General features: G+C 45.6%; 1 protein-coding gene across 1 annotated transcript in view; it reads left to right on the top strand.

The window, feature by feature from the left end:
- Positions 1 to 23094, top strand: part of slc37a3 (solute carrier family 37 member 3) — a 128947-nt gene that overhangs the window by 16836 nt on the left and 89017 nt on the right. The window contains exons 3-4 of the mRNA XM_084317643.1: positions 7338 to 7430; positions 7627 to 7710. Coding sequence (XP_084173769.1) covers positions 7338 to 7430; positions 7627 to 7710 — 177 coding nt within the window. The remainder of the gene's footprint in view (positions 1 to 7337; positions 7431 to 7626; positions 7711 to 23094) is intronic.

Consider the following 23094-nt stretch of genomic DNA (forward strand, 5'->3'; position numbering starts at 1 on the left):
ATGTACCTTTACATACCGACATCCGTCTGGCCACACCCCTATCCGCTTACCTTCATAAGCAGGTGTGTGGTCACCTACTCGCCTCCTTCTTCACTTTCACCACAAGGAAGTGCCTTGGTATATACCCACACTTGACGAGGTTGTTTAGTCGAAGAAAGTTGATACGTGTTTACATTTTTTCTTGCTTTTTTCTTCTCTCATATATTTAAAAAGAAAAAAGCTAAGTCATAATGTTTACCTCGGAGGGTCGCGCTAGCAACGTCACCCTTCACCAGCGGTTCTCCATTGCCTCCTCTGTCGTGCGTCTTGGAGCGGGGTTGAGGCCTCTTTCGTGGTCGGCAGCCACGCCCGGTAGGCGTCCGATGGATAGTTTGCCTCTCCAAGGAGCTGGTGCACCAGCGCCGTCTCCTGTGCGATGGCCTGGTTCCGGCTCTGGTTCCTCTGCCTCCGGGGAGTCGTCCGCTGTTGGGGCGGCCGGCTCCTCTGGTTGCGGGGGATTTGAGACGCAAACTTTTTGCATCGGCTCGCTCCCGTCGCAAGATGGTGGCTTGTAGACGCGAACGGCCTGGTTTTGGTGAGTTGCTGGAGCCGGATGAGGATGCGTCTGATTCTCCATGGCCGATGGAAACAGAGGACTACATGGTAGAAGCGGACGGGTTCTTGTTCGAAGCCCCGGTGGAGACATGTCCCCCGCCCGTCCATGTAACACTGGAGGGGGGTGAGATGTCTCCTTGGGATTCCTCGTACGCGGATGTTGGGTTAGAACCTCCGACTCGGCGGCGGGATGCCCTGCTATCAGCCACATCAGAATGTGGCTCTTTAACCAGTAGTCTGCTGCATGTGAGGGACGTGAGCTCGGTGGGGGAAAGTATGCAGGGGGAACTGCGTGCTTTGTTCCCCGAGCTCATGGCGGCGGCGGCAGTCGCAAACGGCGTGCCGCTGCCGCAGCCACTGCCTGTTCCTATTCCTGACGATCTCATAGGTCATCTATGGCAACGCCGTCCGGTGAGAGGGGTGGACGTTGTCTGTCCATTTTTCCCCTCAATGGAGGCCTACGTCCGTCAGGGACAGGTGGTCTCCCACATCATGGGCCTTACCCCCGCCTACGTGCAAGTCACGAGGGTGGTGGGTTTGGTAGAAGGCATGAAGGAGGGCGTGCCTTGGCTTGATAGGCCGATGGCGGCGCTCCTTTTTCCTAAGGTGGTGTGGGAGCCGTTACGGAAGCCGGTTCCCCAAGGGAAATCGGCGAGGCGGTTGGCTTTCTGGAGTGACCAGTAATTTATCTCCGCGACGCTATCTCTGGCTGCCACTTCTTTTATTTTTATTTTTTTTATCTTTTTCCCCCTCCATTTTCCTCCGATTTTTCTCCCATCCCAATGTTAGTCGTTATGCCAATTCCCAATCCCCTTCCTGGTCGCTGCGCACTTACCCCCCACAGTCAGATAATCTGGGAGAGTGGAGGCTATCACGTGCTTCCTCCGACACACGTCCAGCCAATCAACCGCTTCTTTTCACCTGGCAGCGCGGATATTCTCCGAGAGGGCGTAGCGTGTGGAAGGATCACACTATCCCACTCAGGTCCCATCCGCGCTTAGCAGGCGCCCCGACCGAACTGTAGGAGTCGCTGTTTACAACAACCCGGACCCACCCCGCCAGCTTCTCCCACCCTCTAATACTGCCAATTGTATTAGTGTGAACGGCCAGCCAAGCTGGTGACAACCCCGGAGCTGTGAGCTGGATTCGAACAGGCGAATCCAGCTCACAGCTCCGGGGTTGGTGACGAACGCAATCTCCGCTACGCCACCTAACCGCCTGGCTGCCACTTCTAACATCGCGCAGGTGGCGAGATTCATGTCCGGGATACTGACGGGCGGTACGGAGCTGACTGATTTGCAACATGATCAGCTCGCCCAGTCGGCAGGAGCCATCCTGCATCTGATCCAGCCGCAGGCCATAGCCGCTGGGAAAGTACGCGCCCTGGCCACTCTAGTCCAGCGCCACCTTTGGCTGGAGCAGGCGCGTGTGCCGGAGAAGAAGAGGACTCCACTTCTGACGGCACCCCTCTCCGATGCTGGACTTTTCGGGTCGGCACTGCAATTGATGACCTCAACCTGCAGGGAGATGCAGGAGGAGCGTTCCGTGCTCCAGCCTCATTTCCCCCCGCCCGATGTCGCCGGTGGATGTCGGGGTGGCAAGTCCCGAGCGGCTCGTGGCAGGCGTCGCTGAAAAAAAGTAGACTTTTTCCCTCTGTGGTCCCCCCCTGTTCCCTTCCCGGCCCAAATATGATTTGTTTATAAAATAAACAGTCCCTCCTAGTATGGGTTTGATAGGAGGGCTAGACGCTACATTCATGTTAGAGCTTAAAGGGGAACTCCAACATTTTGGGAAATTAGCTTATTTAACATCTTCCCTGGAGTTAGACAAGAAGATACATACCTTTTTTGTCTCTGTGCGTGCATTTTAGCTTTGGGAATAGACGCTCCGTTAGCATAGCTTAGCTTCATCACTGGAAGTGAGGCAGGACAGTAGCCTTACAGTGCCTTACAGTGTATTGCAAGGTCTGACATTGACCAAACTTGATATGCATGACCTTGGTGGGCTCTAGGTCAACTCCTGAAAAGGGGGTCAATGTTAAGCTAAGCTATGCTAACGGAGCGTCTATTCCCAAAGCTAAAATGCACGCAGAGACAAAAAAGGTATGTATCTTCTTGTCTAACTCCAGGGAAGATGTTAAATACGCTAATTTCCCAAAATGTTGGAGTTCCCCTTTAAGCAAGGCCTGCAGCTTACACTCGGTTGAAAAAGGTTTTTTCTGCCTCGACCTGAATCTTCACATAAAGGTTAGTTGTGTGCTCTGTTGCTTAAACAGTGATATTGAGCCGCAACACTATTGTGTTGGTCTGCAGTAATGCTCGTATGAAAAAGTACCGCGGCTCATGCCGCTCTCTCTCTATCAGATGTTCTGTGTCTTACAACATAGATACGGGTGTCGGGTTCACACATACATAACTTGGCCTTGTTATAAACCCTGTTCACAGATGTGTCTGTGGCTAGCGTGCATTGAATTAGCTTTGCGCTGTTCATTAGCATATTGGCTACTTAAGGTATCATATGGCTGTTTGTTGTCGTATGCAAGGGTTGGGCTTGCGAGGGGGTACCGGATAAACCCCTCCTTCCCTCTTCTGATTGGTCAGGGGGTTTATTGGACTCTCTTTTCATTCGGTCAGGGCCAAGCTGTTAGGCAGCTTGGCACGGGGGGGGGGGGGGGAGGGTTCCCTGACTCCGCACCTATCACAGACGGTTGAGTCCTGGGTTTCCCCCCGTCATTTCCCCAAACGTCACTAGGCACGTTTCTATTGGACGACGGCTTCCGTGAGTTTTTTCAGACCCGTATGTAGGGTCTGTTATTGTCAAGTTGTCGGGGCAGAGCGTAGGAACTTACTGTTCTACTACGCTCGATATACGTGTGACTTGAGTCTGTTGGTCACATGACTCAATGTTACCGTGACCTTTCAATCTATGGCTCACGTGGGAAGTCTCTCTGAGGATTCCCGTCTCCTCTCTGTGGTGAGGGTGGCGGGATGTAAGAATGTAAAAATGTTTACCCTCGGCCGCGTCACGTGGGTTTCATGTCAGTTGGTGTTTCTTTCTTTTTAATAATAAAAAGAGTGAAGAATATGAAGCACGACAAACTTCTTGTCGTTCTCCCAGGCGACTTGAAGGACCAATGTCTGGTGTCTGGTTAGACTATCCATTGATGTGTTTGGGTCTCGACGCGTACATATTGCTGGCTCGGGGTGTTTTCTGATAAGAATCATGCAGGAGGCTAGTACGCCTTGGTTGCTCGTTATTAAAACAGCGTTTTTATAGGGCAACTGGGATGGGGGATTTTTTCCTCTTCCGAGCGCCTGTTACTGGGTCTCGACGGATTCTCGTTCATATCTGGGGGATGTTAACGGAATAGATCAGAACATAGGTAGAGGGGTCTCACGCCCTTGGGGTGGGCCACTGAGCGCGGTACAAATGGGACTGTCTGGGTGGCGCCCTCTTTTCATGTTTTAGATCGACACGCATACCTACCCCCTCTCCTGGAGTGGGCATGTCGGCGTGGTTAGGGCACGGGACTGGTTCTGGTCGCGCTGGTCCAGGTCAGTTAACCCGTTGTCCGCCGGGGACGCAGATCTGCTGTTCTGGTACCCTGAGGGACTTGTGCTTTTTTCAGGGGGGAAAATGCCGGGTCGGCCCGGGTGTCACAGGGTTAGGCGTTATGGAGATCCTTTGTTGGGTACATGTTGTACTCTGCACTATCATAAAGGGGCTGGTTCTCCATTCTTTTCGCTCCTCTCTCACACATGGCGAAGAGGGGGCTGTTTGGGTGGTCTTCTGGACCTCCTCTGGTAACCCTGTGTGCTTCCCGAGCCGCCGGGCCCGGTCCAAAGTAATGTTTCGTTGACCCGTAGGCCTGGAATAACCCTTTTTGGAAACTGAAACACTTGTACTGCGGTATAGCTGGTGTATACCCGCAGGTGTGTTTTGGAGTTTTTTCTTGAGGGGTTATAGGAACAACCACCGTATGTGGTACCAAGAGGGTGGTTGATTCCCTGGTGTGTTGGAGCAGAGTCAACTCCCGGGTTACCCGGTTGAGTGTGCCCCTGCACGTTCATGACGTCTGCCAATCGTGTCAGCCTTCTCTGCCTCGAGCCCTCTGGGTGGTTTTTTTTTTGATGGAGGCTTTGTCATGGTGCGCAACAATGCCAGCATACGCCCCTTCCGCCGGGGTGCTGTTTTCAGTTGACCCCTTTGGCGCCTATCTCGTCCGCAGTGCTCCAGGCTCGGGTCTAAAGCCTGCTGCCTGGTTTCCCCGGTGCGCTGCCTGCTTCCGTTATGGTTAGCCTTTTGAGTGCTTCAAGTTACGGCCATGCTGACTACCTGTGTTGCAGGGTAAGTGTGCCAGGCGGCGTACTAGTTGTCATGTAAGGTATTGGCTCGTGTTGCTACACGGACAGGTATATAGGTGGCACAGTACTTCCTGGTGGGGAGGCTAGTAAACAGTAAACCTGAACACACGCTCTCCGTCTCGTTATTATTATGTGAACTAAAGAGTACGAGGTTTACACAACACTAGTGGGGGGAAGGGCCCGCTCTTGGAGGGGCCCTGTCCGAATACGCTGGCGATGTGGGGGGCGGTGTCACTAAGTGACCGCCTGGTGAGGTCTTGATGCTTGGCGTCATTGACCTCTCCGGGCCCCCTTTTTCCAGGGGATCCAGTCCCTTCAGGGGGTCTGGGTCTTCCTTCGCGCTCCGCTGCTACGGCCTTGCCACGGGGTTGAGTTTGCTCTTGACTCTGTGATGTTGGGGGCAGTAACGAGGTTTGTTCCTTCCGTTCGTTCCCTGGTGGCATGCGGGTTGTGCGTGTGCGTAGTCGTGGGGTCAAGCCACGGTCTGCTCACCCTGTGCGTTGAGTTGCTCGAGTTCCTCTTCGCACGGTCGGATCCGTCTCCCTCCCGTCCTCCAATAGGGAGGGTATCCCTCCATTAGGGAGGGTCGGGGGGCTCGGTCCTCTCCGGTCTGATGGTTGTGGGGGGCCTCAGCGGGGTACATTTGTCGAGCTTCTGGCTTCCGCTCAGCTCCTGTTGTGCAGAATGACGCTGAGCGGAAACCAGTATGAAATAGAACGTAAGGTTATGTATATAACCAAGTTCTATGAATACTGGTGACGCTCAGCGTCAGGACGCCACTGCGGCCCTTGACCTCGCCTTGTGGTGAAAGTTTGGGGAGGAGGCGAGTAGGTGATCACACCTGCTTATGAAGGTAAGCGGATAGGGGTGTGGCCAGACGGATGTCGGTATGTAAAGGTACATTGTGGAGTTTTTTATTCAGTGCTAGGCACGAAGTGAGGTTAGTGCAGAATGACGCTGAGCGTCACCAGTATTCATAGAACTTGGTTATATACATAACCTTACGTTTCTCCTCTCCAAATTCTGTCCTCATATAGCCAGATAATGCATCAGCTAGTCACTTGGTAAAAGCCATAACCTGGCTTTTGATGACCCAGTCTGATAGAGCTGTTGTAGAGAGATATGATTATCCCTCAGATTTATTATTGGACAGATATGATACCCACCACTGTGTCCTTTATGAAAAGGTTGGATGGCCTTCTCTGGTTGAAACAAAGGCATACTTATCATTGGTATTGGTTTACTTTTAAAACCCTTATTGTTAAGCGTCCCCCTTACATCAACACACTGTTGACATGTTATCCTGGAACCTCTTCTCTGGTTCCCAGGCTCTCTCTCTTGATGCTTCCACACCTGGAACGCCCTCCAGCTGACTCTGACGTTGGAAGTTCTTCCTTCTCTGAATAAAAAATTATGATCTCCGACTTGTAACTGTTTTGTTTTGTTATTGTTTATTGTTCTTATCTCATTTTATTGAGCCTATGTGTATGAATTTGCTGATAACTGTCTTTGTTTTGTTTTGTGGGCGACTACGTGGCGTAGTGGGCAAGGCGCTCGCCACGAAATCTGGAGACGCTGGGCTTGCCTGTTCGAGCCCAGCGCTCCACATTTGCTTTCAGTTTAGCTGGTCGTCCGTACTAATACACATTGGCCGTATTAGGGGGTGGGAAACTGATGGGTGGGGATCGGGCGTTGTGGACAACGACTCCTACAGGTCGGTTGGTGCGCCTGCGCAGTAGAATCAGGAAGTGTCGGGGGCAGCGTGAGCCTCCCACGCGTTACTCCTCGCCACTGAGAGATCGAGCTGCGCAGGTGAAAAGATGCGACTGCTGTTACCTCAAGTACCGGAGGGGACTTGTGCTATGTATGACTTAGTCCACATTGCAGCCGGCTTGTGGGAGGCAAGAAACAGCGTTCGTGACAGGAGAGGGTTGAATTGGATGATACGAAATTGGGATGGGAGAAAATATAGAAAATGGGAGAAAAAGTGGATAAAAAAAAAAAAAAAAATGTCTTTGTTTTGTAAGCTTCTTGCTGCTCTAAATTAGGGTAACCTCAGTGTCTCATGAGTTGAAATAAAGGTTTGAAATGAAATTAAACGTCCAGATTACCACCCATCGACTTCCACCCGCTAACTCTTGCCAATTGAGTTAGTATGACGGCCGGCCCAAGCCGGAGGCAACGCCGACAGCCGGATTCGATACCGGTGTCTCTTGCGTTGGTGACGAGTACAATGTCCGCTGCGCCACCCAGCTGCCTAAATTAAATTGTTGTACACACACATACTCTCTCTGTCTCTCTCTCTCTGTCTCTCTCTCTGTCTCTCTCTCTCTCTCTCTCTCTCTCTCTCTCTCTCTCTCTCTCTCTCTCTCTCTCCAGACATGGCAGGACAACCAACTGTTTGCAGATGAGGATGAGGCAACGTTGTTCCTAGGACTTCTGGACACCATCTTCCTCTTCTCCTACGCTGTGGTGAGTGTGGTGGTGAGTGTGGTGAGTGTGGTGGTGAGTGGTGGTGAGTGTGGTGGTGAGTGTGGTGGTGAGTGTGGTGGTGAGTGTGGTGAGTGTGGTGGTGAGTGTGGTGGTGAGTGTGGTGGTGAGTGTTAGCCAACTGAGCATCAGCTTTGTGTCTTGTTCTTTGTATTGTTATGTGTTGTCGTGTGCACAGGGCCTGTATGTGAGCGGGGTGATCGGGGACAGACTGAACCTGCGGTACCTCCTGTGCGTTGGCCTGTGCGGCTCTGCAGCTGTGGTGAGTTCTCACAACTAACGTTAGCATCTACCTCTCACAACTAACGTTAGCATCTACCTCTCCTACTAACGTTAGCATCTACCTCTCACTACTAACGTTAGCATCTACCTCTCACAACTAACGTTAGCATCTACCTCTCACAACTAACGTTAGCATCTACCTCTCACTACTAACGTTAGCATCTACCTCTCACAACTAACGTTAGCATCTACCTCTCACTACTAACGTTAGCATCTACCTCTCCTACTAACGTTAGCATCTACCTCTCCTACTAACGTTAGCATCTACCTCTCTGTAGGCTCAATTTGCCTATCTAAGCCAGGATACGTCTTCAACGCGCTCACACCACATTGACTTGGGCTGTCTTGTTACTCACTGTTTGATGTTGTTGATAGTTGCATCCGATGGGTTCGAACCGGTTGAGTTTTATGGAAGGAGTTGCGTAAAGTTTCAAACAATAACGGAGCAAACAAATGAAACAAAACAGGCTCCAGACTTGTACTAAAGGGGTTTCAAAACAAACAGGCGCAGCAAAAGGGTTTCAAATAAACTCATAATGATTCTAAACAAAGTCTTTCTTTTCAGTCTTTCATTCATTCAATCTGCGCTGTGTGTGTGTGTAGCAAGCGAGCGTTTAAAAAAAACTGTTTCTCGTCTGGCGTGCGTTTACACACAGCTGTGCCATAATTAATAGGAGCACCATGGTGCCATTTTACGAGGCGACCAGTGGCGGCGCTATTTAGTCAAAACTATTAAATCAAATGAAATGGCTCCTACATAACCGGCCCCTATTGTTATGGGCAGGCTCTAATAACAATACAAAATCAAAAAACTGCTGGAGCCATACAAAATGTTCAAAACAAAATAAATACTTGTGAGGTGGGAAACAGGCATGGTGTATAGGCCTGTTTGAATCTTCAGTACCTAATTTGAGTTTGGCACCAGCAGGCAAATCTTGCTGATGGGCCTTTCAAGTACACTGGTTTTTGTCTGAAGACGCACACTTCTCACAAGTCCTCTTGAGTCTGGCATTGTTTCCAGGACTCTAGCCAACATCCAGGATCCTCTTGGTGCATTCGTGTCAGCTATGATCACAATGTCTTCCTTTTCAAAGTTCCTGCGGACGCGGTTCCATTTTTGACGTACATTCATAAGAGGTAGGTATTCTTTTATCCATCTAGTCCAAAATAGATCTGACAGGTATTGTACTTGTTTCCAACGGCGCTTCGCATATACATCAGCGGCCTGGAACACTCCTGGTGGAAGGATCGGCTGCTTCTTAAGCAATAACAGGTGATTCGGTGTTAATGCTTCCAGGTCGTTGGGGTCACTCGAAACTGTAGTGAGTGGGCGGCTGTTGAGTACGGCTTCCACTTCACATATGACTGTATGGAGACTTTCATCATCCAGAGTTTGTTGTTTGGTGACTGATAGCAAGATCTTTTTGAGCAAACGGATTAATCGTTCCCATACTCCACCATGATGGGCACCAGCGGGTGGATTAAATATCCATTTGACTCCTTTCTGCTGTAGAGCTCCTTTTATTTTGTCCAAATTCCATGCCTTCAAAGATTCTTTCAGTTCCCTTTCAGTGGATATGAAGTTAGTTCCATTGTCCGACCGTATTTCCATCACTTGGCCTCTTCGAGCAATAAAACGCCTGAGAGCATTAATGCACGAGTCTGTATCTAAAGAATGGGCCACTTCTAGGTGTACTGCTCTACTGATTAAGCAGGTGAAAATGACTCCATATCTTTTGACTGTGGTACGGCCTCTTTTCACCTCAATAGGTCCGAAATAGTCTACTCCTACTTGTGAGAAAGGTGGTAGGTCAGGTGTTATTCTATCTCTTGGCAGGTCTGCCATCTTCTGTTCTCCGACAGATCCATTGAGACGTCGACATGTCACACATTCAGAAATAATCTTTCTTGCCAATGAGTTGGCACAAGGAATCCAATACTTTTGTCTCAGTGAGGAGAGCATGTGGTTTCTCCCACTGTGTCCTACTTCCTTATGGATCTTTCTAAGAACGAGCTTTGACACATGATGGTCCTTTGGGAGGATGGCAGGGTGCTTTGCATCTTCTGGCATGGCTGCTCTGCTTAATCTCCCACCCACTCTTAAAATTTCGTTTTCAAGTTTGGGATCAAGCTTGTAGATTGAACTGTGTTTCTGCACATTCAAACTTCCTTTCTGCAATGTTTTGATTTCCTCTTGAAATCCTTGGTTTTGACAGAATTGAACAACGGCTATCTCTGAAGTGTCCAGTTCATCCAGAGAGAGGTTGTGTGCCTTTACAGCGTTTTTGAATTTTTTCATCTCTACTTCAATTGTCTGTCTTTGTTTGTCTGTGTCTGGTTCTTGAATTTGCATCAGATCTTTCCTTTTTCTACTCAACTGCAAAAGGTGAGTTCTCAAATACAGCATCCATGCTACAGCTCTTTTCAATTTGTAGAAACTTGAGTAGTGGTGTATGAGAGTGCTAGTAGGATCTTGATCCATCATCTGAATGGTATTGACTGTAACCTTCTCTCTTTTGACTTCCGGATCGTCGGCTGGTATGGGGGTGAGATCAGCAGGTAAGTTTGGCCATGTTTCTTCCTTTTCTTGTAGGAAGTCCGGTCCCTTCTTCCAGTTTTCACACTTTAAAAATGCATCAGCTGTAAGACCTCGGGACACATGGTCTGCAGGGTTGATCTTGGTGTTCAAGTACCTCCACTGCTCAATAGAAGAGTGCTCTCTGATGATGCTGACTCTGTTAGCCACGAAAGTCTGAAACCGCTTGGTGTTGTTCCTAATATATTTCAAGACTGATGTACTGTCTGTCCAAAACACCGCTTTTCTGAGTGGAAGGTGTAGCTCAGTCTCCAGCATCCTGTTCACTTTCACTGCTAGTACTGCAGCAGTAAGTTCCATTCTGGGTATTGTAACCTGTTTCAAGGGGGCGACTCTTGCTTTTGCCATGATTAAAGATGTGTGAATTTGGTTTTCGGTATTTGTCATCTTTAAGTAGGTCACAGTACCATATCCTGTCTCACTTGCATCACAGAAGTGATGAAGTTGGGCTGACTTGATCTCGCCAAATTCTTTAGATCTAATACATCTTGGAATGTCGAAGTTCTCCATTTGCTGTAGTCCAGTGAGCCATTTATGCCATGATTGACAGAAAGCCTCTGGAATCCTGTCGTCCCATCCATAATTCAGTTGACATAACTGTTGCAAGATGTGTTTTGCAGAGAATATGAACGGAGACAAGAACCCCAGAGGGTCGTACACTGAACTTACAGTGGAAAGGATTCCTCTTCTTGTGTAGGGTTGATTTTTCATGTTCACTTGTATTCTGAATGTGTCTTCCTCCACATTCCACTGCACTCCAAGGGCTCGCTCAACCGGTAGGTGCTTCTGATCCAAGTCGATATCTTTTACCTCTGTGGCTCGCTCTTCCTCTGGAATAGAGGCCAGCACTGTGCGGCTGTTGCTTAGCCATTTGGTCAGGCGGAAACCTCCTTGAGCACACAGGGTTCTTAATTCTTTCGATAGTGCTATGCAGTCCTTCTCACTTGGCATAGATTTAAGACAATCATCGACATAAAAGTTCTCTTTAACAGTGTTAACTGCCACTGCTGAGAACTTGTCCTTATTGTCCTCAGCAGTCCTTCTCACGGCATAACTAGCAACACTGGATGAAGATGTCGCTCCAAATAAATGGACTGTCATTCTGTATTCTACTAGGCTTTGACTAATGTCGCCATTTGGCCACCATAAGAACCTAAGAAAATCTTTGTCAGCTGGTGTGACTTTCACTTGGTGGAACATGCCTTCTACATCTGCCATCATCGCCACTGGTTCCTGTCTAAACCGGATCAAGACGCCCAGCAGTGTGTTGGTTAAGTTTGGGCCTTGAATAAGCTCATCATTTAATGAAGTTCCTTGGAAGGATGCAGAACAGTCAAAGACTACACGCAGTCTGCGTTTCTTTGGGTGCCGTACTCCATGGTGAGGTAAGTACCACGTCCTTCCTTCCTCTTGGCTTAACTGCTCGTTTGGTACAGCTTCAGCATGTCCCTTTTGAATGACACTTTCAAGAAAGTCAGTGTACTCTTTGTGAAACTCTGGATCCTTCTTGAATTTCCTTTTAAGTGACATGACACGCTGCTCTGCCAGATGGCGGTTGCTAGGCATTGCTAGATCATTCTTCTTGAATGGAAGGTTTACTTGGTAGTGACCATTTTTCTTCTCAGTAGAGTCAGACATGATTTGCATGAATCGCTTATCTTCAATAGACATTTCTGCCTTCTCTTCATAACCCTTTTCGGGAAAATCATGATTGAATTGTTCGATCATGAGGTCATTCAAATTTACTATCGATATACGATTACCGAAAATATGGGTTGGCTGCTTATGGCTTGTTGTGGGTTCGTGTAGAAGCCCATTAACCACCCATCCAAGTCTTGTCTTTACAGCGTAGGGCCCATTACCCTTGCTATTAATTACTGCCCAAGGTTCCATAAACTTAGCTGCATCATTACCAATCAGGAGTCCAATATCTGCATCAATATATGGCAACTTAACCTCCTTTAGGTAGTTCCATTCTTGCACATCATCCTGAGTGGGAATTTGCTGCTTGGTTACAGGAATTTCTATTTGAGTATAGAGTGGTGGCAGTTTTAGGAAATCATCTCCTTCAAGACTTGACACTTCCAGCCCATTGATTCGGTTAATACTTATGACCCTTTCTTGTCCTAGAGTACGAAGTAGAATTCGAGTTGGTGTTGCCTTAGCATTCAGTTGCTTCCTTAAAGCCTCAGTACAGAAGGTTCCAGTGCTTCCTGGATCAAGGAAAGCGTACGTTTGAAGTACCTGGTTAGAATTTGACAACTTGACTTGCACAGGAACAATTGACAGTTTCTGTTGGTCACCGGCCCCAGTATGAATAGGCCTTTTCATGGTGACTAATGCACTGCCCACCGACGTGCTATCGGTGCTTGGACTAGTTTGACTTGTATCTTTTTTTAATTCAATGTGCAACACAGTAGGATGCTTCTTTGTGCATATTTTACAAGTCACACGTTTTTTACAGTCCTTACTCATGTGACCCTGAGTCACACATCCGAAACATAAACCGTTTACTTTAAAGAACTCAACTTTGTCTTTATGTATTTTCTTATCTAATGTCTTGCACAGGTCTGTGCTGTGGTTTTCTTTGCAAAAGAAACATGTTTTCTGTTGCACGGCTGCAGAGCTGCTTGTGCTCGACTGTGACTTTGGTTCTGAGGATTCTGTTACTGTCGCAAAACTGCTCTTATAATTGCCTTTAGTGTATGATGAAACTGCTACAGATTTCAAAATACTGTTTCGCGGAGGAGGGATTGTCCTCTTGTCTTTCGGTTTTGTGTCTTGTATTTCTCCAAAGAGGGGATCAATGGCAATGTTTGCTTGCCTTTCAATGAAATTTACAAGTTGTGGGAACTTAGCTCTTCTGTGTGTACGCTCATAGTAACCATATGCTACTGTCCTCCACCTCTCTCTGTGCTTGAATGGCAGTTTTGACAAGACAGATTTCAAGTGTGTAGGATTGTTCATGTCTTGCAGAATTTCATTATTGCTCATAGCATTGCAGCATGTTCTCAAGAAGAGTGAGTATTTGTGTAAGGCTTTACCATCTTCTGATCGGATTGCATCCCAATTCAGAATTTGTTCCTGATAGGCAGCAGCAATGAGAACCTCATTTCCAAAATGTTTGCGTAGCAGCCGTTTTGCTTTCACATAGCCTTTTTGGGAATCCATGTGAAGGCAGCTTCTCACAATTGCCTTTGGTTCTCCATCTGTAAACTGTTCAAGAAAGAGCAGTCGATCTCTGTTGTTACTTGTCTTGCTTTCTATACAATGTTCAAATGTACTAATGAAAGAGACATAACTTAATGGATCACCTTTAAAAACAGGAATCTCTCTAGAAGGCAAGAGTGAGAACCTCTGTTCTTGAATTAACATTTCTGTGATTTCATTTTGTTTTCTCAAAATGTCCATCATGGCTCCGCCTGGTTGAACATTAACCTGAGCACCATCTTGCAAGCCAAGGTTTGGGTTAGGCTGTTGGGGTTGTTGGTGAGCAACAGGCATTCGTGACCTTGTAGGCTGCTGAGCCATTTGTTTCTGTGGCTGCCGTAATTGGCCACTAGGGGCATGTTGAGACCTTAGTCTCAGTGGTGGATGGGAAGCTGCTCCTTCAAATTCATCATCATCATCATCATCATCATCATCATCATCATCATCATTCTCTTCATAGTCATCATCTTCCTCTTCATCATCCAATCTATAATTAACCTTATGGCTGTCCACTGGTAAGGATTGCATTGAGTCAAAATATTCATTGATGTGGATTAAGGGGTTAACATCAAGCCTGGTGTCTACATGTTTAGTTACATCCAGAACTTTTAACCTGGCATCAGCAGCTGCAATTTCCACTTCCAATTCAAATGCTTCCTTTCTTGCTTTGAGCTGTGCCTCCTGAAATTCAAATGCTTGTCTTTGCTTGAGATAAGCAGAACGTGTGGCTAGATCGGCTCTTTCGGCCTCTACCTGTCTTAATGCTGCGGTGCTTGAAGTGGATTTCATGCCAACTGATTTATTGCCAAATGATTTCTCACTTTGTGCTGGTGTCACTGCTGGTGTCACTTCTGGTGGCCTTTGTGCCATAGCTGCAGGGGCATTATTTATCCATTCTATAACCTTATCATGAAATTCACATATGATTTCGAACTTCGGCATGTACCACTGATCTTGTTCTTCTGCCGCTTCCTCTTCTGATAACAGCTGCTGTACTGTTTTGTGAAGTGATTTGAAGTCATTTGTTTTAGAATTAAATTCATTGTATTCTTGTTTAACCAATTCAACATTTCTGTAATCAACCATAAGTGCTTGTAACACATTTCTTTTGCTTGTGAGTTGTCCAAGTTTAGCTTTTCTTCGATTACATTGTTTTGTATAATTAGCCTCAAGTGCCCGTTGCGTGGGTTTCACTTGTCTCTTTCCCTCAACCACAGGCAAGTTAACATTTGTGTCAGAAGTGTGAACGGTGGTAACTTCAATCACAGGAGCTGCATCAGCACCTTCGGTCACAATCAAAGCAGCTGCATCAGAATGGCCCAATTCCTCTTTATCTTGCTCAGACATCGTTAAGCAGCATCTATTTATCTATTTATAACGGTGCACAGGTTTATTTGATGACGACATATATTCCTTCAGATCCACTTTAAATGCGCGTCTTTGGCGTTCATTTATCCACATGATATCGCACATTGCATTATCTTTAATAGAATCACACATCCTTTAGATTTTGATCCTCCAATTCTATTTTGAAATGCGCGTCTTTCGCGTTCATTTTTTCAATCATATTGCACAGTCCATTGTTTTCAATAGCGTGACACATCCAGTAGATCAGTTTGATACCATTTTAAATGCGCGTCTTTCGCGTTCATTTATCCAATCATATTTATTGCACAGTCCATTGTTTTCAATAGCGTGACACATCCATTAGATCCGTTTGATACCATTTTAAATGCGCGTCTTTCGCGTTCATTTATCCAATCATATTTATTGCACATTCCATTGTTCTCAATAGCGTGACACATCCATTAGATCCTTTTGATCCATCAAATTCCATTCATTGTGTCCGTATCAGAGAGTTTTTTAACTTGAATGTAGGCTCAATTTGCCTATCTAAGCCAGGATACGTCTTCAACGCGCTCACACCACATTGACTTGGGCTGTCTTGTTACTCACTGTTTGATGTTGTTGATAGTTGCATCCGATGGGTTCGAACCGGTTGAGTTTTATGGAAGGAGTTGCGTAAAGTTTCAAACAATAACGGAGCAAACAAATGAAACAAAACAGGCTCCAGACTTGTACTAAAGGGGTTTCAAAACAAACAGGCGCAGCAAAAGGGTTTCAAATAAACTCATAATGATTCTAAACAAAGTCTTTCTTTTCAGTCTTTCATTCATTCAATCTGCGCTGTGTGTGTGTGTAGCAAGCGAGCGTTTAAAAAAAAAACTGTTTCTCGTCTGGCGTGCGTTTACACACAGCTGTGCCATAATTAATAGGAGCACCATGGTGCCATTTTACGAGGCGACCAGTGGCGGCGCTATTTAGTCAAAACTATTAAATCAAATGAAATGGCTCCTACACTCTCCTCAGTACTAACGTTAGCATCTACCTCTCCTACTAACGTTAGCATCTACCTCTCCTCACTACTAACGTTAGCATCTACCTCTCCTCACTACTAACATTAGCATCTACCTCTCACTACTAACGTTAGCATCTACCTCTCCTCAGTACTAACGTTAGCATCTACCTCTCCTCAGTACTAACGTTAGCATCTACCTCTCCTCAGTACTAACGTTAGCATCTACCTCTCACTACTAACGTTAGCATCTACCTCTCCTCAGTACTAACGTTAGCATCTACCTCTCACTACTAACGTTAGCATCTACCTCTCACTACTAACGTTAGCATCTACCTCTCCTACTAACGTTAGCATCTACCTCTCCTCACTACTAACGTTAGCATCTACCTCTCACTACTAACGTTAGCATCTACCTCTCCTCAGTACTAACGTTATCATCTACCTCTCCTCACTACTAACGTTAGCATCTACCTCTCACTACTAACGTTAGCATCTACCTCTCACTACTAACGTTAGCATCTACCTCTCACAACTAACGTTAGCATCTACCTCTCCTACTAATGTTAGCATCTACCTCTCCTCAGTACTAACGTTAGCATCTACCTCTCACTACTAAGGTTAGCATCTACCTCTCCTCAGTACTAACATTAGCATCTACCTCTCCTCACTACTAACGTTAGCATCTACCTCTCCTCAGTACTAACGTTAGCATCTACCTCTCCTCAGTACTAACGTTAGCATCTACCTCTCCTCAGTACTAACGTTAGCATCTACCTCTCACTACTAACGTTAGCATCTACCTCTCACTACTAACGTTAGCATCTACCTCTCACTACTAACGTTAGCATCTACCTCTCCTCAGTACTAACGTTAGCATCTACCTCTCACTACTAACGTTAGCATCTACCTCTCCTACTAACGTTAGCATCTACCTCTCCTACTAACGTTAGCATCTACCTCTCCTACTAACGTTAGCATCTACCTCTCACTACTAACGTTAGCATCTACCTCTCACTACTAACGTTAGCATCTACCTCTCCTACTAACGTTAGCATCTACCTCTCACTACTAACGTTAGCATCTACCTCTCACTACTAACGTTAGCATCTACCTCTCACTACTAACGTTAGCATCTACCTCTCCTACTAACGTTAGCATCTACCTCTCCTACTAACGTTAGCATCTACCTCTCCTACTAACGTTAGTATCTACCTCTCCTACTAACGTTAGCATCTACCTCTCACTACTAACGTTAGCATCTACCTCTCCTACTAACGTTAGCATCTACCTCTCCTACTAACGTTAGCATCTACCTCTCACTACTAACGTTAGCATCTACCTCTCCTCACTACTAACGTTAGCATCTACCTCTCCTACTAACGTTATCATCTACCTCTCCTCAGTACTAACGTTAGCATCTACCTCTCCTACTAACGTTAGCATCTACCTCTCACTACTAACGTTAGCATCTACCTCTCACTACTAACGTTAACATCTACCTCTCCTCAGTACTAACGTTAGCATCTACCTCTCACTACTAACGTTAGCATCTACCTCTCCTACTAACGTTAGCATCTACCTCTCACTACTAACGTTAGCATCTACCTCTCACTACTAACGTTAGCATCTACCTCTCAGTACTAACGTTAGCATCTACCTCTCACTACTAACGTTAGCATCTACCTCTCCTCAGTAATAACGTTAGCATCTACCTCTCACTACTAACGTTAGCATCTACCTCTCCTACTAACGTTAGCATCTACCTCTCCTACTAACGTTAGCATCTACCTCTCACTACTAACGTTAGCATCTACCTCTCACTAACGTTAGCATCTACCTCTCCTACTAACGTTAGCATCTACCTCTCACTACTAACGTTAGCATCTACCTCTCACTACTAACGTTAGCATCTACCTCTCACTACTAACGTTAGCATCTACCTCTCCTACTAACGTTAGCATATACCTCTCCTACTAACGTTAGCATCTACCTCTCCTACTAACGTTAGCATCTACCTCTCACTACTAACGTTAGCATCTACCTCTCCTCACTACTAACGTTAGCATCTACCTCTCCTACTAACGTTATCATCTACCTCTTTTCAGTACTAACGTTAGCATCTACCTCTCCTACTAACGTTAGCATCTACCTCTCACTACTAACATTAGCATCTACCTCTCACTACTAACGTTAGCATCTACCTCTCCTCAGTACTAACGTTAGCATCTACCTCTCACTACTAACGTTAGCATCTACCTCTCCTACTAACGTTAGCATCTACCTCTCACTACTAACGTTAGCATCTACCTCTCCTCAGTACTAACGTTAACATCTACCTCTCACTACTAACGTTAGCATCTACCTCTCCTACTAACGTTAGCATCTACCTCTCACTACTAACGTTAGCATCTACCTCTCACTACTAACTTTAGCATCTACCTCTCCTACTAATGTTAGCATCTACCTCTCCTACTAACGTTAGCATCTACCTCTCCTACTAACGTTAGCATCTACCTCTCACTACTAACGTTAGTATCTACCTCTCACTACTAACGTTAGCATCTACCTCTCACTACTAACGTTAGCATCTACCTCTCACTACTAACGTTAGCATCTACCTCTCACTACTAACGTTAGCATCTACCTTTCACTACTAACGTTAGCATCTACCTCTCCTACTAACGTTAGCATCTACCTCTCACAACTAACGTTAGCATCTACCTCTCACTACTAACGTTAGCACCTACCTCTCACTATTAACGTTAGCATCTACCTCTCACTACTAACGTTATCATCTACCTCTCCTACTAACGTTAGCATCTACCTCTCACTACTAACGTTAGCATCTACCTCTCACTACTAACGTTAGCATCTACCTCTCACTACTAACGTTAGCATCTACCTCTCACTACTAACGTTAGCATCTACCTCCTACTAACGTTAGCATCTACCTCTCACAACTAACGTTAGCATCTACCTCTCACTACTAACGTTAGCATCTACCTCTCACTACTAACGTTAGCATCTACCTCTCACTACTAACGTTAGCATCTACCTCCTACTAACGTTAGCATCTACCTCTCACTACTAACGTTAGCATCTACCTCCTACTAACGTTAGCATCTACCTCTCCTACTAACGTTAGCATCTACCTCTCCTACTAACGTTAGCATCTACCTCTCACTACTAACGTTAGCATCTACCTCACTACTAACGTTAGCATCTACCTCTCACTATTAACGTTAGCATCTACCTCTCACTACTAACGTTAGCATCTACCTCTCACTACTAACGTTAGCATCTACCTCTCACTACTAACGTTAGCATCTACCTCTCACTACTAACGTTATCATCTACCTCTCACTACTAACGTTAGCATCTACCTCTCACTACTAACGTTATCATCTACCTCTCCTACTAACATTAGCATCTACCTCTCCTCAGTACTAACGTTAGCATCTACCTCTCACTACTAACGTTAGCATCTACCTCTCCTCAGTACTAACGTTAGCATCTACCTCTCCTCGGTACTAACGTTAGCATCTACCTCTCCTACTAATGTTAGCATCTACCTCTCACTACTAACGTTAGCATCTACCTCTCCTCACTACTAACGTTAGCATCTACCTCTCACTACTAACGTTAGCATCTACCTCTCCTACTAACGTTAGCATCTACCTCTCACTACTAACGTTATCATCTACCTCTCACTACTAACGTTAGCATCTACCTCTCACTACTAACGTTAGCATCTACCTCTCACTACTAACGTTAGCATCTACCTCTCACTACTAACGTTAGCATCTACCTCTCACTACTAACGTTAGCATCTACCTCTCACTACTAACGTTAGCATCTACCTCTCACTACTAACGTTATCATCTACCTCTCACTACTAACGTTAGCATCTACCTCTCACTACTAACGTTATCATCTACCTCTCCTCAGTACTAACGTTAGCATCTACCTCTCCTACTAACGTTAGCATCTACCTCTCCTCAGTACTAACGTTAGCATCTACCTCTCCTCAGTACTAACGTTAGCATCTACCTCTCCTCGGTACTAACGTTAGCATCTACCTCTCACTACTAACGTTAGCATCTACCTCTCACTACTAACGTTAGCATCTACCTCTCAGTACTAACGTTAGCATCTACCTCTCACTACTAACGTTAGCATCTACCTCTCCTCAGTACTAACGTTAGCATCTACCTCTCCTCAGTACTAACGTTAGCATCTACCTCTCCTCGGTACTAACGTTAGCATCTACCTCTCACTACTAACGTTAGCATCTACCTCTCACTACTAACGTTAGCATCTACCTCTCAGTACTAACGTTAGCATCTACCTCTCACTACTAACGTTAGCATCTACCTCTCACTACTAACGTTAGCATCTACCTCTCACTACTAACATTAGCATCTACCTTTCACTACTAACGTTAGCATCTACCTCTCATTACTAATGTTAGCATCTACCTCTCCTCAGTACTAACGTTAGCATCTACCTCTCACTACTAACGTTAGCATCTACCTCTCACTACTAAGGTTAGCATCTACCTCTCAGTACTAACGTTAGCATCTACCTCTCACAACTAACGTTAGCATCTACCTCTCCTCGGTACTAACGTTAGCATCTACCTCTCCTACTAACGTTAGCATCTACCTCTCACTACTAACGTTAGCATCTACCTCTCCTACTAACGTTAGCATCTACCTCTCCTCAGTACTAACGTTAGCATCTACCTCACTACTAACATTAGCATCTACCTCTCCTACTAACGTTAGCATCTACCTCTCACTACTAACGTTAGCATCTACCTCTCACTACTAACGTTAGCATCTACCTCTCACTACTAACATTAGCATCTACCTTTCACTACTAACGTTAGCATCTACCTCTCACTACTAACGTTAGCATCTACCTCTCCTCAGTACTAACGTTAGCATCTACCTCTCACTACTAACGTTAGCATCTACCTCTCACTACTAAGGTTAGCATCTACCTCTCAGTACTAACGTTAGCATCTACCTCTCACAACTAACGTTAGCATCTACCTCTCCTCGGTACTAACGTTAGCATCTACCTCTCCTACTAACGTTAGCATCTACCTCTCACTACTAACGTTAGCATCTACCTCTCCTACTAGTTTCAAGTTTCAAGTTTCTTTAATAGTTGTCATACAGAAGTACAGAATACTTTCATACAAAATGCTTCTTACTGTTACGCTCCAGAGACTGTGCTAGACAAGATAGTATCAAACATAGTATACGTGTAATTTAGAAGAAGAAAAAGAGGTCACAGTGTTCGGTATAGACATATGTACAATGTTCTGAGTTACCATATAATATACAATACTATGCAGTGTACTAATGTACAGTACTATCTAGTGCAAAGCAGAAATGGGATGAGGTACAATTTAGGTACAATTTACAGTAAGGTGTACGAGTTGTAGTGCAATCCTTCATCAATAAATATAAAGTGTGGGGAGTGGGTGCTACAGTGTGTTTGTTTAAAGTGGGTGTGTGCTATAAAGTGTGTGGAGTGGGTGCTACAGTGTGTTTGTTTAAGTGAGTGTGTGCGTGTGGATGTGTGTGCTATGTGCGTTTGGTGGTTGTTGTTGTGTAGTGTTCATTCATTGTTCGTTTAGCAGCCTGATGGCCTGGGGATAGAAGCTTATTCTGAGTCTTTCTGTGCTCGCCTTGAGACTCCGGTATCGCTTGCCTGACCGCAGCAGTTCAAAGAGGCAGTTGTTCGGGTGACTGGAGTCTTTAATGATTCTCTTAGCCTTGCCCTTGCAACGCTTGTTGTAAATGTTCTGGAGGGTGGGGAGCCCCCCTCCAATTGTGCGTTCGGCTGAACGTGTCACTCTTTGTAGTCTGCTTCGGTCTTGTGCAGTGCTATTCCCAAACCAGGAGGTGATGTTGCCGGTCAAGATGCTCTCTATTGTACATGAGTAGAAGTTCTTAAGGATCTTCTGACTGACTTGGAACTTCCTTAGGCGCCTGAGGAAGTAGAGGCGTTGTCATCTACCTCTCCTCAGTACTAACGTTAGCATCTACCTCACTACTAACATTAGCATCTACCTCTCCTACTAATGTTAGCATCTACCTCTCACTACTAACATTAGCATCTACCTCTCCTCAGTAGTTTCATCAACAAATCATCAACAAATGAGGCAGAACACAGTGAATGTATCCGTTTTTGTTTATTGCACTTTATTTCTTGCTGAAAAATAAATGCTATGTAGCTAAATGGCTCATGCGAGGTATAAAGATGGTGGCTTTTCTGAGATTTTGAGCAGGATGTGGAGTGACTCGTTCAACCTTTCTGAAAATGGCCTTCATGCATACCTGTCAACCATCCCGTTTTCCCCGGGATTGTACTGTATTTCAACCTTCCTTCCCGCTGTCATCCTGTTTTTTTCATTCCCGTATTTTTACAAAATGGCTGCAATTCCCCTCTGTGACGACAGGTGTCAGAAGTGTAGATTAGAACGTTAGCACAGGAAGTCAGACCGGAAGACGGTTGCGACCCAAAGAAGAAGAAGAACAGCGACCCGGATAAAGGAGGGGTTTAGCGCGAAATGTATTACATTCTACAACTACCTACCTACAAAAGGCAGAGAAGCTTCTTCTTCTTCTGCTGATTTTTATTGGCGGTTGGCACAAACGTTTTGGTGCATTACCGTCACCTAATGAAATGGAGTGTGGATCTAGATGGATTTGTGTGATACCGGCAAAGTGGGGTTGTTCCCGGAGCTCACTCTCGGCCGTGGTTTCTCAGTGTATAATGTATGGTGCTCTCCCTCAACAACATGCGAGTAGGGTGAGACAACACCATTCTTTAGTCCAAATAATACCCTACTTTATACTATATTATTGTCATTCGTTTAATGTAAAGTCAGTCTTACACGTACACGTATATACTCGTGGCAAGTTGTTATTGTTTTATTCCATATTTATAACGCTTATTAGGTACCCGATCCACTAGCAGGATCTTTCCACATATTTGATTTTCTTTTTTTTTAAAGCAAACGTTTTTATTGGCGAAGCAAGTTTGTACACTTACAAAGTCAGAATTATTCATTCACCCTTTTTTCCCTTTTTTTTTGTATAATCTACCCCACCCATCCCACCCCCAAACCCACCCCCAAACCCACCCCACGGATCAACAGGTAGGGTTACATACATAACATG

Source organism: Notolepis coatsorum (assembly GCF_963971535.1).
Source record: "Notolepis coatsorum genome assembly, chromosome: 1".
Classification (NCBI taxonomy): Eukaryota; Metazoa; Chordata; class Actinopteri; order Aulopiformes; family Paralepididae; genus Notolepis; species Notolepis coatsorum.